At 36.0% G+C, this 18,207-nt stretch overlaps 1 protein-coding gene across 1 annotated transcript in view; it reads right to left on the reverse strand.

Moving 5' to 3' along the window:
- The window catches only part of LOC122789835 (connector enhancer of kinase suppressor of ras 2-like), a 340,361-nt gene extending 322,520 nt beyond the window's left edge, over positions 1-17,841 (reverse strand). Inside the window, exons 1-2 of the mRNA XM_044057273.1 lie at positions 17,754-17,841; positions 17,144-17,319 (exon numbers count right to left, since the gene is read on the reverse strand). Of these exons, the coding sequence (XP_043913208.1) occupies positions 17,144-17,319; positions 17,754-17,841 (264 nt within the window). The remainder of the gene's footprint in view (positions 1-17,143; positions 17,320-17,753) is intronic.
- Positions 17,842-18,207: the final 366 nt, after the last annotated feature.

Here is an 18,207-nt window from a genome sequence, read left to right on the forward strand (position 1 = left end):
TCATGTGACACTAGCAACCTGAGACACTGTCTTTTTACAAGACTATATAACAGTGATGGCAAACTTTTTGGACTCAGTGTGCCAAAAATTTTGACAATACCTATCTTGATTCTGCTGGTGTGTTACCACTCCATGAACAAAAGAGAAACAATTCTTTACTTATTCGTTTATTGAAAAAAAATACAGTCCAATCATGTGTGCTGCTATGTATTATAAAAGTAGAAGAAAAATCAGTCACTTACAATAGAGAAGATGACAAGCACACTGATAATTGGGCTGAAAATAGGGAACCAAACAATTACCCTACTTTTAATAGTAATTTTGAATTGAACTGAAAAAAATATCGAATACACTGCATTTGATTTGATTAACATCAATTAATAACTTTTTTGTTGCTGAGTTTTAATAGATAATTGCCGGGTCACATATTTCTTGTATTTTTGTTCATTCAGTTTCCTTGGTAACTCGGGTGTTAGTGAACGCTGGTGTGTTACCCAAAATGTCGTGGCGTGTCATCTTTGACATGCATGTCATAGGTTTACCATCACTGCTATATAACATAGCTCTACAACAAACAGCTTTCCAGCTTTACAGACTTAGGTCTTGTAAATTTCTTGCAAATTTCTCAATAGTTCTGAATGCCTTTCATAGATTTTTCCTTGAATAAAGATGCTTCATTATATTAGAATAAACAACTGCAAATAGAGGCTTGGTGGAGGACAGATCTGATACAAAGCCTTATGCTACATGTTTGATGTCTGATGATAGCTTTAAATTTTCAGTATTTTTAAATAATCTGCAGTTTTCATGACTGAAGAGCATCACAGAAGCAATTTTAAAGCATATTTCAGGATATAATTCCTATGCAGGATCACTGTTTGGACAGCTGTGAAATGGTTTTCTTCTCAAGGCCATGAAATGTTATGAAAAATGAAGCAAATGACCATTTTATGGCAGAAAGAATTAAATGTTTAGACACTAATTTATATACTAGCTACATCTTATATTTTTCCTGAAAAGATTCAACAGAACAATTCTTTCAAATAAAGTCAGAAATATAGTAAATATTATTTTTTTATATTCTGCTTGCAGTGCCCTTTCTCTCTCCTGGGAGAGGGAACAGTTTTCATTTTGGAGATAAATGTCAGCGGCTTGCACTGCTAAGATGAATCTTAATGTAAGATAAATCAACAAGACTGACTGTTTTAAAATGGAAAGATTAAACCTTTCCTTCCTGAAATATTTCTCATATTTCCATATACAGTGTAGCATCATAAGACATGAGATGAACATGGCAAATTAAGTTCTGGCTTTGTGCTGTAGAGGGGAAAACTTTTTTTATTATATATTTTGTTTTAGCCTGACATGCATACATGCATTTGGGCATGTGGGCTTGCATTCGCGAGTGCGCACGTATATATGGCCGTACCTTTGACACTATACACTTAATATGTAATGAGTAACTGGTAGATTTCATGCCAAATTCTGGTTTGAATGATAAAACTGAATATGAAATGGAACTCAAAATTTCATTTTGGGGGGGGGGGGCACTCCACACGCCGAGCAGGGGCTATACTCTTCTTACCTTAATAAAGTCTAAAGGCATCTTAGGGACGGATGATGACCCTGCAGCTGTCATCATTGTTCAAATTCTTTGTTAAGTAAATTAACTTTACTGATAAAATGCCTTTTGAATACTCAACCATCTTCACATGGGACACATACACACTTGCATATATCTTTCCATAACACAAAATTCCCTGTCCCACAATATAACAGTCTATACATACAGACATGCATCTACCTTTGCATAATACAGAATTCACGGTTTCCAAATTAAACACTATTCATTATTAGGATGTTAAGCTTTGTAAGTAAACATTGATGGTATATAACCAGAATTACATTTTCCATCAATTAACAGTTTTTTAACTGGTTTACAAATATTATGCTCAGTCATATAAACCTCTCGAGTACAATGGATATGGTCCACAGTCCTGTGCAGAGTGCAGTCCGTGGTAATGCTGTCAAGTTACAACACACAGTTCCTCGCACTACAGAATCATACACTATTTTAACAAATACCAATCTGTACCAGGAACATATACATACAAAGCACTGCTACAATTTTAATTTTCCATAGCTTACCCATTATTTACATGAACAGAGCAGTGTTACACTAATACTAAACCCCAATAATACCAAACTTCTCATATTCCAGCCAACTAAGTATGCCACTCCCATATCCACGTTTACTATCATTTCTAACAATAAAACAACTCTCTCCTGTCATTCATACCAAACTTCTAGGAGATGAAATAGACTGCAACATGAAATTTGACACACACATTTCACTCACCATAAAGAAAGTACATAAAAAAGCTAGGGGGACTATACAGAAATAAACAATTCCTCACAAAACAACACCAGGGCTAAAATAGCACAAACAGATCTCATCTCTTCAATTCTATATGCATCCCCTATCCTCAGCAATCATAGAAAATCAGATATAACTAAACTTGCTGCCTTCTATAACAAAAGTGCAAAGTTTTCCACCAATAGCCCACATCAAACACACCACTGCTCAGCCCTTAAACAGCTCAACTGACTTGAACTTCCCCACATTCTTCTTTACAACCAGTTTATACTAACCCACAAGATTCTTTACTACCCCGAGAAAGCCCCTGCATTACAAAACCTAATCCACCCTTACTCCAGTACTAGGGTCCTACGGTCCGATAACAAACCTCTCCTTCAGTTCACTAAAGCCAACAACCCTGCAGGTGCCTCCCTCTATTTAAATTGTATAGAGAAAAAATGGAACTCTCTGCCCACTAATATATCAGCCACTACATCCTTATTTCAGTTTAAAAAAATCTCTAAAAACACACCTACAAGCCAGTGGGATTTGTAACTGGGCCTCCCCAGGCTAGTCTAACCTCATTTTCTTCTTGTTCACCCAGGGTAAACACTCCTCCCTTATTTTCTGGCAGTAGACCTCTCTTTATCCTACAAGTCTCATTGCTCATACCTCTCTCTCTCTCTCTTCCTCGCAATAGTTGCTCCTTCTTTTAAGTATTAACAATTGGTGCATACTGTGTATTATTATATTACTATACCATACTGGATGTTATTTGATTGTACAGCTTAAGGTGTTTCATCTTTGTACCAGTATAGTGATCCACAGTTCATCCTAATTATGGTTGTTGTACATTTTAAAGTATTATTATCCTAATCTGATATGATGTAAAACGTATAGTGTTATGCTTCTATACCTGTGATATCATGCTTTATTAATCTGTGTTATATGTAGAGCTTTTCTCCATGGGCCTCTACTGAAAAAGGACTTGTGTCCAGTTGGACTTTCCCGGTAATCAAATGTGAAATAAATAAAATAAAATAATAATACACAACACTTACAAAGCAGGTTGTGTATATAACACTGTGCTTTTATCCAGCCAGTGTTTTGTGCTGTGGTGTAATTTTGAATTTACAATTGTTCAGCAAGTAATCTGTAGGTGAATAAAAAACTACCACCACTTACAGGCCGTCCTGATGCCTGAAAATACAAATATCTATATTGTTACTGAAACATGGTTTAAGGGTAGAGCATAATACTATGCTTTATCAGTCTAATTAACAATAGGGAAAACCACTGCATTACAATAAAGAATGGTAGATGGCTTACAGTTTCAGCAAGAAATTAGCTTTTGTTTAGCATCCTTATTTACAAGCTCCTTAACACTGGATTCTTCCCACCTTTTAAGACCACACACTTTAATAGGGATTCTAATCATACACTTAGAAATATATACTGCACTCAGTTAGACAAACCTCTTTGCAAGTTTCACACTACTGAAAAAGCCTCTCTAAAAATACACCTTGCAACTGGAACAAACTCCCAGAAGAAATATGACAAGCAAATAAACTTAACTTCAAACTTTAACTAATAAAAACCTATCTGATAAAACAGCATGCCTGTAAGTGCTTTAGAGATGTGGGCTAGAAAGCATCTATAAGGCAAGGAACAACTATGCATTCCATCTACTAAGATAATAATAATTCAGTTCTTTTAAAACAAGAAACATCTTTATTAAATTATCACTCATGTCATAGGCAATCACACATTTATATAAATGGGAACAAACTATATTATCATATTTTCAGTTGCAAACTTTTACATCAAATATGATCTTCTATATAGAACATTACATAGCTCATTTAATTTCTGCCCTCCCTTAAATGTCATTCTTCCTCCAAAAACATTATTCTGCATGCATTATTCCCACAATTTTCATTTGTCTATGTAATTTGCTCCTACCCTTTCCTAATCATCCCACTTCCAGTTCTTTTATCATTTACTTTATTCACTACTTGTAGTACAGTTGGTTTAGACTTTGATTTCCATTTTCGAGTAACTGCGTTTTTGGCAGCCACCAGAACTAAACTCAGCAATGCCTTACTATGTGTCTAGGCAATTCAGATTATGCATCATAGCTCAAAATAATTATTTCCTTACTTACACTAATTTCCTCACCTAGTATTTCTGACAGACAAAGTTTGCATTGATTTTTTTAAAGTCTGCCAACTCATTACACTCCCAAAATATATGTTCTCAATTATTTCTTTCTTCCTCATCACACCTGAGGAAAAATTCTTTGGAGTCTTTTGGGGTATAAAAATACCTGTGCAAACACTTCCAAGTAAAAATCCAAAGTCTTCTAGGCTTTGTTGCATATTTGGGAGCCACACATATATCCGCCCATTGTTTATTTGTGAATTGCTTGTCTAGTCTCCCTTTTCAGTGTTCTCTTCCCTCTTCTGATTGATTCCTGTAGTTATCATGCAATATTTTATATGCCCTGATTATTATCTCTTTTTAACAGCAGCTTGTGTTCTAGATTCTACTAAAAATGCTTATCAGTGCTGGCCTTTCACTTAGCAACCCCCATATTCCCTTGTCTTTGCCTGTACTTTGATATCAATCCTTGATAGGGAAGGCAATTTATAGCCTGCATTGCATACGTATACTTAGCCTCTTCCCATTCTATTACCTTTCTCTCTCTAATTATTTGCTCTCAGTACTATGGATCCTTTGCCAGTTTTCCCTAGGAAATTCCAGTTCCTTCTTGCCTTTTCTCTGCATCCTTATAGTAATTCAGTTCTTAGCATATTCATTGAAATGCTTTGACTAAACTGTACATTAATTTGCCCTGTCATTAATGAACTGTATCTACCTGAACATTCAAAATCATCTAACTATGTAAATTTCTGTGTAAACATTGAGTTGTATGTTTATGTGTATTGTCAGACCAATCTGTCCCGGGTTGTGACTGAAAAGGGTCTTGTCGCAATTTACCTTCCCAGATAAATGTTAATTAAATAAAAATAAATAGACAAATAGTTCATCTTGAAAGACTGCAGCATTCCCTCACAAAGAAAATCATGGGCATGTCCTCCACGTGCTACACTGACTGACTTAAAGAAATTTCTCTTTTTCTTACAAATATTAGACGGGGGCCTTTGCCTCACCTATAATGCCTCAAGACAGTCAATCCTATGTGACTTCCAACACATCTGCAAAATATACAACACCTTAAATATCAGCTGCAAGGAACTAAAACATCCACAGCAGCATAAACAAGACCTGCTGACAAGGCAGACAGCTTCGTCAAAACCTCTCTTTTATGGAATAGGCCTTCCATTTTAACGCAGAGCAAAGAGGTTCCCTGATACTCTTCAAATGCAGGCTGGACAAATGGATGAGATACCACAAATTCTCCTCTCATCTGTCCCATCAAATCCTCATTGAAAGGGAAAAAATTAGGTAGCAATTACTTCATGTGGTAGGGAATTAATGAAATGAGATCTTGAAGCTACACTACAAATGATCTATTTGACCTACAGCTGAGTATGAAACAGAGAAACAGTACAGAGTTGTTTTTCATTCATGGCTTGTGCAATATGAACAATAATGGGGCATCAGATATGACATTCTTTCTTCTGTGCACTTAGTTTGTAATACCACTGCAAACTCCAGCTCCAAATATAGAATGAGTAAAGGACCATGCTTTGGATATTCATTTCTATAGCTACTCTGTACCTGAATGCATCCAGATATGCAGTAGTTAATAATAATACTGCAGGGAGTTGGAGCCCATGCACAAATTATTAGTGGTCTGGTATGTGGATTTTCCAAGAGCCAGCCCTATGCAACTATGGACAGCGTTTGTAAATCTCAGTCTTGAAATCCATCCATCCATTCACAACCCCTTTTTCCTATTTTTACACATGAGTGTCACTTCAACAGTGGCAATCATTTAGAGTCGGGGTTTACACTTCTGGGTGGCTAGCCCTGTTGCTGCTGTTCTTCCATACCACATACTCGCACGCACATTCACACATATGGCCAATTTATAGTGTTCCAATCCACGTACAGCATGTCTTTAGAATGTGGGAAGAAACCAGAGCACCCAGAGGAAACCCAGATAAAAACAGGGAGGAAATGCAGACTCTGCACAGAATGCTCCCCAAATGAGAATCGAACTGGAGAACATATTGCTGTGAGGTGACAATGCTAACTCCTGCCCTACCGTGCTGCCCAAAAATCCCAGCCTTGAAATATTTATTTCATAAATATATTTCAAGGCTGGGATTTGAAATATACTGTAACTGGGGATTCTACAATATACTTCAAATCCCAGCCTTGAAATACATTGTAGAAAGCTGCTAGCAGTTGCTTCACATTTTTTTTCTTTTTTTTTCCACATTTTTAGAAGAGCTCTTCAATTATAACAAGAGTGAAGGTGGACGGCTAATTTACACACACACACACACACACACACACACACACACACACACACACACACACACACACACACACACACACACACACACACACACACACACACAAACTTTCAGTTAATTACACATTTTAATTTCAGACCCACTCATCAGTCTTCTTAGAATACTTGTTTGCAACTCATACTAGAACATATTGTGCCTTTAACAAACAGAATTTAAATTTCAAAAATGTATTTCTACTTTAAATGCTGTATAAAAATGGTGAATGTACCAGTAAAGACTTAAAAAGTGAAAGTAAATGTCATGGGTATTCAGAAACCATTTAGCTCAAAAATATGTTCTTAAGGGGTAATGTGGATGTATCATATGGGCCTCCACTATGGGAGGTTTAAGGTATTACACAGTGAAGGTTTTAGCTTTTTTTTTTGTGTTTACTAAGTGGTTTGTCTGTGTGACCTTTTTACCCTTTGGCATGAATGTTATTTGAGATACTTATGGAAATCAGACTTGTTTTTAAGTTCTGTGTTTCTAATGTATGGCCAAACAATCCACTTATCCTGTATTCACAAGCTCAGAAGAAGGGTGAAACATAGCATGTCTACAGCTAATGGGCTTTGGCTTTATTGATGTGAATACACAAGTTGTTGTTGTGTCTTTCGGCTTTTCCCGGTTAGGGGTTGCCACAGCGGAACTCCGGTCCGCTAATGATTGGTAGTTGATTTTTATGTGCCGAGTTACCAGCCCTGACGCACAACCTTCAATGAAGATACGTCCATTCACGCATGTCTCCACGCAGAAGACGCTCTAGCTGAGAATCGAACCAGACAAAAGCTTACTGTGAGGCAACAATGCTACCGCAGCACCAATACTCCAGTAAAGACTTAAAAACTTAAAGTAAAAAAGGCATGGGCATTCTGACACCATATAGCTGAAAAACACTCATAAATCCCATGGGCTTCCACAACTGAAGACTTAGGGTATTACTTAGTGAAGACTAATGTTTTGCTGGGTCTTTCTAGTAGTATTTACTCGTTAAAGCTCTGCCATTTCAAATGTTTTGTATTGGGATCATACACAATTTCTAATTTTTAGCAGTTACTGCGGCAGAATTTGCGTAGTCTTTAAATAAAAACAGAAGAAGCTGTGACCATCTGATTATTCCTTTAAAGACACAATGCAGATATAGACACTGAATGCTATGTTTCCACTTCCAGCAAAATCATGCAAATTATAAACGATGCTGTAGAATACATTTTCTTTTCTCATCATTCATATAAACAGCTTAAAGGGCTTATTTTTAATTCTAACAGCTTAACTATTTTTTTTACAAATTTGTTATTTTAACAATAGCATTTTCAAAAACTTACAAATGTCCTCTTGTTTAGTACTCAGTTTTTAATTGTTATTCAGTTATTTCTAGTATGTCTTAAAACATAACAACAAAAAAACATTATGATTTAAAAGGAAACATTCTATTCTTTTGACTAGGCAGTGGTCATTCAGAAATGGAGTTTGGACAATGGGTGGGATGAGTCTCTGAAACTTACTGGAAAGGATCCAGTTCAGTGAATGAAGGTTTGTTTTAGGGTTTAGTTTGGATGAGGAGAACACCATTTCAGGCACTATGCTTTGTAAGACAGCAGCTAAGACTATTTTGAGTATGCAAGGACCAGTAAAACAGAATACTACCATTATTTCTAGAAGTACAGGATTAGTTTCTATACAGTATACCAATGAAGAAGGAAGGAAGAAAGTACACATCAGTGGGTTTTGCTCAAGGTAACCATTTGATCTCACAAAGGATCGACTTTGAATCATTAACAGACTGATTTGGTGAGTGGCACTGAAGCTTTTTTTAAAGATATGAAAGACAATATGACTAATCAACTACTGAGTCTTGTAACAATGGAAGCAACTGTAATTCTGAGCAAGAGGAGAAGGAATCTATTCTGCAGTTTGATCCAGGATTCTACAATAATTATAAATTGAGGGGTTAGCCTCTCTATAACCTTACTGATTTTCTTCTGTGTTTTAAAATCACCTAATCTTAGACCATTTTGGATGTTGGAGACATGGGGTGGTAAGCTTTAAATAAAAAACACTGGATTGAAGGTGGTTGAGCTGGGTTTAGAGTGAGATTTATAGCAGTGAGGAAGGTGTGCTAGACTTGCCGAGATGGATAACTAGGCTAGATTTTGGTCTGCTGGACTATTTCACAGGGCAAACTCAATGAACATGTGACTTAAGGTGATGAAGGGAAAGAGAGGAGTTATTAGAGGTATGCTAATGTAGAATAATCTAGTGTCTTCAGAAGGAAAGAAATGAGGCTCAAATTCTGAAAAAGAACAGAAAAACAAGACAAGATGTCCAAATAAGGTATCAGTTAGCAGAAGGCCTACTAATGACAATTATGGAGTAAAACAGGATAATTGACAAGGAAATGAAACAACGTAAGGGGGGCATTGGAAGGGACATTTGATTAGTATCTATATGTTCACAGCTTGCCTGAAGAAGCAGTTTGTGGAAGGTGGGCTTTGTCTAACTTCACCCCAGAATGGACAATCCAGAGCTTCCGAGCTGTATCTATTTACAACAGTAGTGGAAACCCCTACTAAGGTGGTAAAACTAATCAGCTTGGCAGCAAAGCTTAGACTGTTAATGCTGAGTAGACTAAATCATGAATAAAATGGCTAACCTACTAAAAATGCAGTTCATAAGTAAAGAAACTGGATCAGACAAAAAGGTGGACACATACAAAGGGGAACAGCTGTAGTAAGGGGGTAGCAAAAAGGGATGAGGAAAAGCTAACGCTGCTGATGGTACTGAAAGATGATACAGGACAGGGAGAGACAGAAAAGGAGGCAGCTAGTCAAGCTAAGTTGCTCTTTCTAATACAGTTTAGTCAGTTATTAGCCTTAATGTATGGTCTACAACAACAGCAGTTGCACTAAGATTACATATGCATCATTTCACCTACCAGACCACTAGCAGTATAGAAGCATTGTGTACCTCATTGAATTATGCTAAAATAGACTAGTACTGTAATTTACTCATAAGTAAAGTGAATGATCTAAAAAACAAAATATTGTTTTCTTATTTACATAGTTACTGATCCATTATTATTTTTATTTATTTAAGTCATAAGTTGAATAATTTCTAAAAGATATTTGATATGACATATCAGAAATGGGCAGAAAAATAATGCTACATCATGGATGGAAACTTTTATTGCAAGAACTCTGCAGTAATTCCCTTTGTGAGTTACAAAATGAAAGATTCAAAAACAATAGTCTTTATGGCTACTGAATTTGAAAGTGAGTAAATTTGGTTACTCTAATTAAGTAATGTGCTGAACATGCATGCAAAGAAGATGGAATTAGGTACTGATAACTTCCAAAACAACTGCGTGGATAGTCAGAGCTGAGGAAATAGAGTCAAGGGAGGATGGCCCATGCTTTTTTATATAAGATATGCAGCTGATACTAATATAGTTATTTGCTTTAAATATCTAAATGGACATAATTAACTACAGAAGTCCAAGACTGTGGTGAGAACTATATTTAGTTTGTACAACCTACAAAGCCTGCCTAGTAGTGGTTTAGGCCACCTGCACATCCAACTGGAGAAACAAGTCCAGGATTCACACACCTGAAGTAATTCTAAAGTAGAACTTCTCAGTCAGAAAAACTCAGAAAGAGGATGGGTTCCTTAGATTAGGGTAGGTGAGAAGAGGGAAAGTTCACACTTTTTGCCTTTTCTGGGATAATGTTAGCTTCCTTAGAATGTACTGCAATAACATGCTTCAATATATTATTAAATCAAAAGACTTAACTCTGGTATTAATAAAATCACCAAGTGCCAGAATAAAAGGACAAAAATCAAACACTAATCCACAAATTATTTTTGTTTTGTTCTGGGTAAACCTTATGGGTAAGTATGAGACTAGCTGTCCTCTCAAACATTTTTAAGCTTAGCTAGTTTCCCTTTTGGTATTTGAATTAACCTATCCAATTTGGCATTAGATTGTTCTTATCCATCCCATGGTCAATAACTATATATTATCCCTAATGAAAATAACTGGAATCATTCCATAGATAATTTGACAGGACCCATGCTGAGATAAAGCATTTAGGAGCTGTATCTGTCCTTTAATAGTACATGGGGCAGTCCTGGAGTAAATTTTCTATTACTCATCCATAGATCCAAGTTGCCTGAATCTGGACAGGGATTAGCTTTGTTTTGTGTGGATGGGGAATCTGTTTCCTGCAAGATATACCTGCCGCTATAAACCATTCTGTTGCTGTAGAAGAGGATTAAATCTGAAGACCTAATCTAATTTTACTCTAGAGCATATTAATAAAGTCATAGCTGTTTCAATTAGAAAAGTAAAAATTGGTTCATGGCAGCTATCCCTGAATAACATTAGGTATTAAGAAAAAATATTGAGAGGAGATCTGCCCAACATGTGTAAAATCTGAAGTAAAAGAAAAATACATAGTGGCAGTACAAAATGCTAGTATCACTGCTAAAGCTTAACAATAAACAAACCTTACAACAGACTTTCGCTCAGTTAGTATAACCTTTATTGTTACACAAAACCGATCAAAACAAACACTGGATTTAATAATAGCAACAATAAAGGTGCAATTCTAGATTGGATGTTGGTCTCTGACCCTAGCAAATCTACAACCTCTATAACTTATCCAAACTCCCTTAGCAAACACCTTCCAGCTTATTCACAAAGAAATACCATCCACCAACCCAACACTCATCAACTAATAACAACTCAAAATCTTTCTAAATTCAATATAGATTCCTTCATCAATACACTGAAAGCCTTTAATTGGTCTGTCCTAAAAATTCTTCCACTTAACGAGGCAGTCAGTACTTTTAATACCTTATTCTTAAATATTTTAAACAGCCACAGCCCACTCTGTAAAAAAGAGTAAAAATTAACCACACACCATGGCTCACTACCCAGGCAAAAACTACAGTGTACAAAATCACATCACTTGAAGACTGAGCACATGAATATTAGTTTAGCACCTTAATTTTTTTTTACTTTACTGCCTAAACTTCATCAGAACATGTTAAGCCTCAAATTAATTTATTTTTAAAGGAATGAAAACAATGAAATAATATGGCCTGATCAGTCTGTAAACAGCTTTGAATTAATCAATGAACAATAAATATATAATGAATAAATACAACTTACTACAATTTATGTTTGTTTGTGTCTTTTGGCTTTTCCCGGTTAGGGGTCGCCACAGCGGAACTCCGGTCCGCTAATGATTGGCAGTTGATTTTACGTACCGGCTTGCCAGGCCTGACACACAACCTTCAATGAAGGTACGCCCATTCACTCATGTCTCCACGGAGAAGACGCTCTAGCTGAGAATCGAACCGGACAGCGTCTTACTGTGAGGTGACAATGCTACCGCAGCACTAACACTTAAATATGACAAAAGAAAATATTGCGTTTAAATCTGAAATAATTTAAGAAAATGTTTAATGTTAATAATTTCTCTAAGCCCAGGTGGTTTGCCACTGTACTTCTTTGTACTCTAAAAGAGTTTTCAAATCACTACCATTATGGCTGTTGTTAAGCTGATCAAAAACAAAGAAGGACGACTTTTTAAAAGTAACACAATCCATTGCATGTTTGCCAGATTATTGTTGGCATCATTATTTTTATTGCCAACAAATGCTCATTGATTCTCTCAGAGTTTTCTATTTGATTTACCTACATAGAATCTCTGACAGGAGCCACATGTGGCCAAATGCACAATAGCTTTTGAGTGACAGGTAAATTGCTCCTTCGCAATAATCCATCCATCCATAACTCCTTTTTTTCCATTTTTGCACATGGGGTTGGGGTGTCACTTCAACAGCGACAATCATCTAGAGTTGAGGTTTACACAGCAGGGTGGCTAGTCCTGCTGCAGTAAATTTTCTACACCACACACACACACACACACGCATACACACACACACACACACACACACACACACACACACACACACACACACACACACACACACACACACACCTAGGGCCAATTTAGGGTGTCCAGTACACCTGCTGCATGTCTTTGCAATGTGGGAAGAAACAGGAGCACCTGGAGGAAACCCATGTGAACACAGGAAGGATATTCACACTCTAAACAGAAGGCTCCCCAGCCAAGAATTGAACTAGAGAACCTCTTGCTCTGAGGCAAAAACACTATCTGATGCACCACTTTACTGCTCTCCCCTTTGCAATAATGAGCCTATCTAAATTATTCAGAAAAAAATTACGACCATTGAGAATATACTTACATTGTTTATAAGAATAGCAGGAAAGTGTGTGATTACAAGCCTTACCTTGTCTAATATCAAAATGGTGCAATCCTTCAAGAAAATTTATAAATTATTATACCTTTTATATGTAAAAATAGATTTAAGACCTAATACTCTTGTAAAATCCTGGCTGCCAGTGATAACTTTCTAGTTATTGACTAAAATATTTTTTATGCCAACCATATCAAGATTTATAGGCAGCACAAAGAAATTTAAAAAATTAGCACCAAATTTACTTTCCTGAGACTTTTTAAACTTATACCTGCCAATTAAAATTGGCTGGAACTTAGTCCATCTATTTCAAACAACTTCATTCACAATCATGTCCGATCTATCAGAAAAAATATCCTCTGAAAGAAAACATATTATTCAATAAAGACAGCTGATAAAATCAATATCAACACTAAATAAATGACTAAGTCTAATAAACTACCCTTTCATATAAGAATCATGTTGACTCTTATAATGCAAACAGTTATTAACAAATGTCTTCTTCTGATAGATGCTACTGTGAACTCTCTTATTACAAACATCCATAGTGATACATAGATCTAAAAAACAAACAGAATTACTGGCATCACCCAAAGTGAAGGTGAAAAAACTGGTACTTTTGTTTAGGTCTTCCAATAACAAATCCAGATTTTCTTTTGTACTGTTCCATATAAAAATCAAATTATCTATATATCTCTCTTGTAAAAGCTAACTAACTTAAATAATACATCTGTGTGTATATGTGTGTGTTTTTTGTCTAGACTGATTTCCCTTAAAGTACTACAATAAAAATCTCAAAAGAGGATCTGCATCTGAGATATTTATATCATTTCAAGAAGAATTTTAAGTAATATACATATACCCAGTTTATTCCTGCCATTGCATACAGCAACAATTAACTGGTTCCATTTTTTGTTCTTTCTTCATCTAGGATTGGAACATATGCATCTTATGCAATGGTGTTATAAGTTTAAGTTGAATTTTACATCAAATTAAGGCTGCTAAAAAATTTTAGATCCATAATATAATGAATTAATCATACAAATAAAGCGAGGAATGACTGAGAATTTAAATGTGAGAAAGCCATTCCATTTTAATAGAAGTCTCTGTAGCATGTTGAATCTTACTATAATCCATACACAAGTCATATTTTGTGAATTTACCCCAGATTTATTTAAGGTCTAAGTCTGACTTCTGGTGGCTTAGAGAAATTCTTAGAAAACTTAAAAATATTAACGAAGCAACCAAAACCCTGCCTAACTTTACTTACATTTTTTAAACCAGGGTAAAAATAAACTCAGCAGTTGCCCTGCTCATTCTATCCATGCGGCCTATAAGGTTATTTTAAAATAAAAAGTTAAGTGGAATAAATGTAATGTACTGATAAATATTTCCAGAAGCTGTGAGACTGAATGAAACTCTGAAACATCTAACTTTAAAATCATACAAGTTACTAGGCCTGTAAATTAAGAAAATAAATAACAAATTATTAACTGCATAAATAATATAAATAACTTTACTTTTATATGATGCCCCCATTAAAATGGCTGAACATGTCATTGAGATGAAAAATTGTTACAAATCTCTGTGAAGTGTACCTGTAAGTATAAAACCTGAGTGGCGATATCAAGTAAGTGATTATCTGAAGCTAATTTGTTACTACAATATAGTCAAATAACTGTTAATACATTAGCACCTGCAGTAAAAGTTAAATCATATTATTATAAATACCACCCATTAGCCTGACCACCCCATTAGCCTGATGAGCCTGGACTGCAAGGCTATGGAACGTATCGTCATGAAACTTATAAACAATGACATAGGATATTGCCAAACTCTGGACCCCTCCCAGTTTGGGTTTGTAAAAGGCAGATCATGTCTCCTAAACCTGAAAGACTTTTTTAAAGCAGTCACCAAAGCCATAGATGAGGGTAAGGTGGTTCACACAGCCTATGTAGATCTCGCCAAGGCTTTTGACACTATCCCCCACTCTGGAATTATAGATAAACTCACTAAATTAGGCATAAATCCCTATGTTACAAGATGGGTTGGCAACTGGCTCACTGACCGAACCCACACTGTGAAAGTAGCAGACTCTAAATCCAACTTCAGACCACTGACATGTGGCGTACCACAGGGTTCAGTCCTAGGTCCTCTCCTGTTTGGTATCTACTTCTCAGAAGTACAGGCTAAAACAGAAGGTCTTTGGCTAACGAAGTTCGCAGATGACTGCAAACTAGGAGCCATAATCAAAATGCCTAACGATGTGGACATCTTACAAAAGGCCTCACTGAGACAAATGCCTGGTGTCAAAGCCATGGACTCAAGCTCAATACCAAAAAATGCATTGTCATCCCTTTTGATAAAAGCTCTGTACCCATGAACTACCACATAGGCAGTAGTCTACTTAACACCAAAAGTGTGATAAGAGACCTTGGGACACAGGTGGACAGTAGTCTCTTCTTTGATAATCACATCGCTACAGTAGTCAGAAAATCCTTCTACGTGGCACATCTCATCACAAAAGGTTTCTCATCCAGGAAAGAAAGAGGTCATTGTTCCCCTCTACTCGTCACTCATTAAACCCATTATAGAGTACAACGCCCCTTTTGGTATGTACATCACAAGACATCTACAACAACTAGAAAGACCGCAGAAATACCTCACAAAGAGGATTACCAGCCTCAAACGGATGCCTTACGTGGACCATCTAAAAAAACTCCAGCTTTACTCTGTCGCATATCGCCTACTCAGAGGCGATCTCTGCCTAACATACAAAGCTGTGTCAAACCCAGAGCTGTTGGACATGCTCCACTTAAAGAAATCCCAATCCCTCTGAGCTACATGCTCTAGGGACCTAAACCTTGTCACCACAATAAACAGAACATGCTGGAGGGATAGAGTCCTGTCCCAGAGACTTCCCATACTCTGAAACAAACTACCTATCTATATCAAACAAAGCTCCTCATTAGCACTCTTCAAGAAAAATCTTGATGACTGGATGGGAGATCGGAAATTCACCCCAGGGAACACTTCTGTGTCTGTGGCTCTGCTCAACAGGGGCAAAGGAAAATAATTTTCTTGGGTGGTGAAAGCCAGGGTATCTTTTTGGCTAGGCTTATATAGGCCTTAGGGCCAATAGCCTAGTACCTACCTCTGAACCTATGAACCTATGAGCAATATGTTGTGAATGTGCATAACAACTGAACAAAATAATTCACAGAATGACAACATGAACTTATATATGGAAGTCAGTTTGTGACATGCACAATGAGCTGTAATATTTTCAATATTCAGTTATTTTCAAGTAGACAAAATAAACTATGTACAGTAACACTGTATGCAAAACCACATTGTGTGCAGCTAAAGAATCCCATTTACAAATGTACACTTGCCAGCCTTATGAGAATTATGACTTTAAAAATGCCTTTAGTTTAATAATGCATATTTTCCTTGAAAGTATGCTTCTTAATAATTTTTTGGTAAAGTATTTAGCAAATACAGTTAACACTTTGTTTCAATCTACTGATTTTGTACATCCTATAGTTCAATGTATTTGTAATAATTTTCAGCTGTCCAAGGTTATTCCTGCAAAAATGATTTGCACAGAGGACAATATCTAGTTTTGCATAACGGCATACATGTGGCAGTAAACTAAATAAGGTATAATTTGTGCTCTGCACAACTCTTACAAGTGTTAGCAACCTCCCTATGAGATGCTAAAGTCACTTCAATTGCTTAATGAAATATCAAGGAGAAGTTTGCATCCAAAAATAAAGAAAGGAAGAATCACTATTTTCAGTAATTCATAATTCTGAATTTCAGATTAGGAAATTAAAAAACTGATGGAAAATAAAACATCAGTACAGATATATTATTAAGTAGCAATACTTTTCCAACAAATAAACATTTTTTATCTGATATTGGTTAACACATGGCTGAAAGATAATGGAAACATAACGGACTCCCCCTTACAAAAAAAAAAAAAAAAAAATCTTATATTGCTTACATTTTGGTTTGTATACCAGTACAATGAGGAGTCCTTCAAGATAAACCAGTATTTCTTCCATTTCTGTGTAAAGTAGCCTTTGGCATCTTTTTTCTTCCAAAGCCAGCCTTCACAATCACCATGACCTAGATCTTTACAGGAAATCCGCCTGCGGCTCCCACTGGTCAGTGAGCTCCCTAAAGAAAGAAATATCCTGTATGTGACTTTGGAATACCTTTTTTTATTTGCTCAAAGATAGCATTCACAAAGGGGCACATTCATTGCAAAAAAGTAGAGATGAAATTTCATGCACTGATTATAACTCACAAAACATTTCAGACAGTTAACTTCAAAAATTGTTACAGCACCTTATGTTATCAGAGATTCATTGCAAAAAAGTAGAGATGAAATTTCATGCACTGATCATAACTCACAAAACATTTCAAAGCAAATCTTAATAAATACACAAGATCATCATCATGTTGTGTTACAAACAGTACCCAACATAACAAATTCTGTAACATGACGATGGATGATTTAATGTAACATACTACTATATATATATATATATATATATATATATATATATATATATATATATATATATATTCACACCCACCCACATATATACTTATATTCATATCACACCTGAGAATTGTCGGTAGCAATACACAGTCAGAAACTACATTGTAACCAATGGACCATACTGCTTGGGCCATATTTGTCTGTGTTTAATTATTTCCTCAAAATCCTTTGGATGTACCTCAAAATATCAAACAACAAAAATATCAACAGAAACAGCATCAATCCAAAAAAAGAGAGAAACACAAAACATCAATTATCCCCACAAAACTCCCTGCATCATTACTAAGGGTTTTGCATCCAGGAAGAAAGAGGTCATCATCTCTCTCTACTCTTCCCTCATTAGGCCAATCATCGAGTATAATGCCACATTTGGCATGCACCTCACTAGATACCTGCAACAGCTGGAGAGGCCACAAAAGTATCTCACAAAGAGGGTGCTAGGCCTTAAACACGTCATACATGGACAGACTAAAAAAAAACTCCAGCTATTCTCTGTCTCA

The sequence above is a fragment of the Protopterus annectens genome, chromosome 15.part0 (assembly GCF_019279795.1).
Source record: "Protopterus annectens isolate FY-2018-M chromosome 15.part0, PAN1.0, whole genome shotgun sequence".
Taxonomy (NCBI): Eukaryota; Metazoa; Chordata; order Ceratodontiformes; family Protopteridae; genus Protopterus; species Protopterus annectens.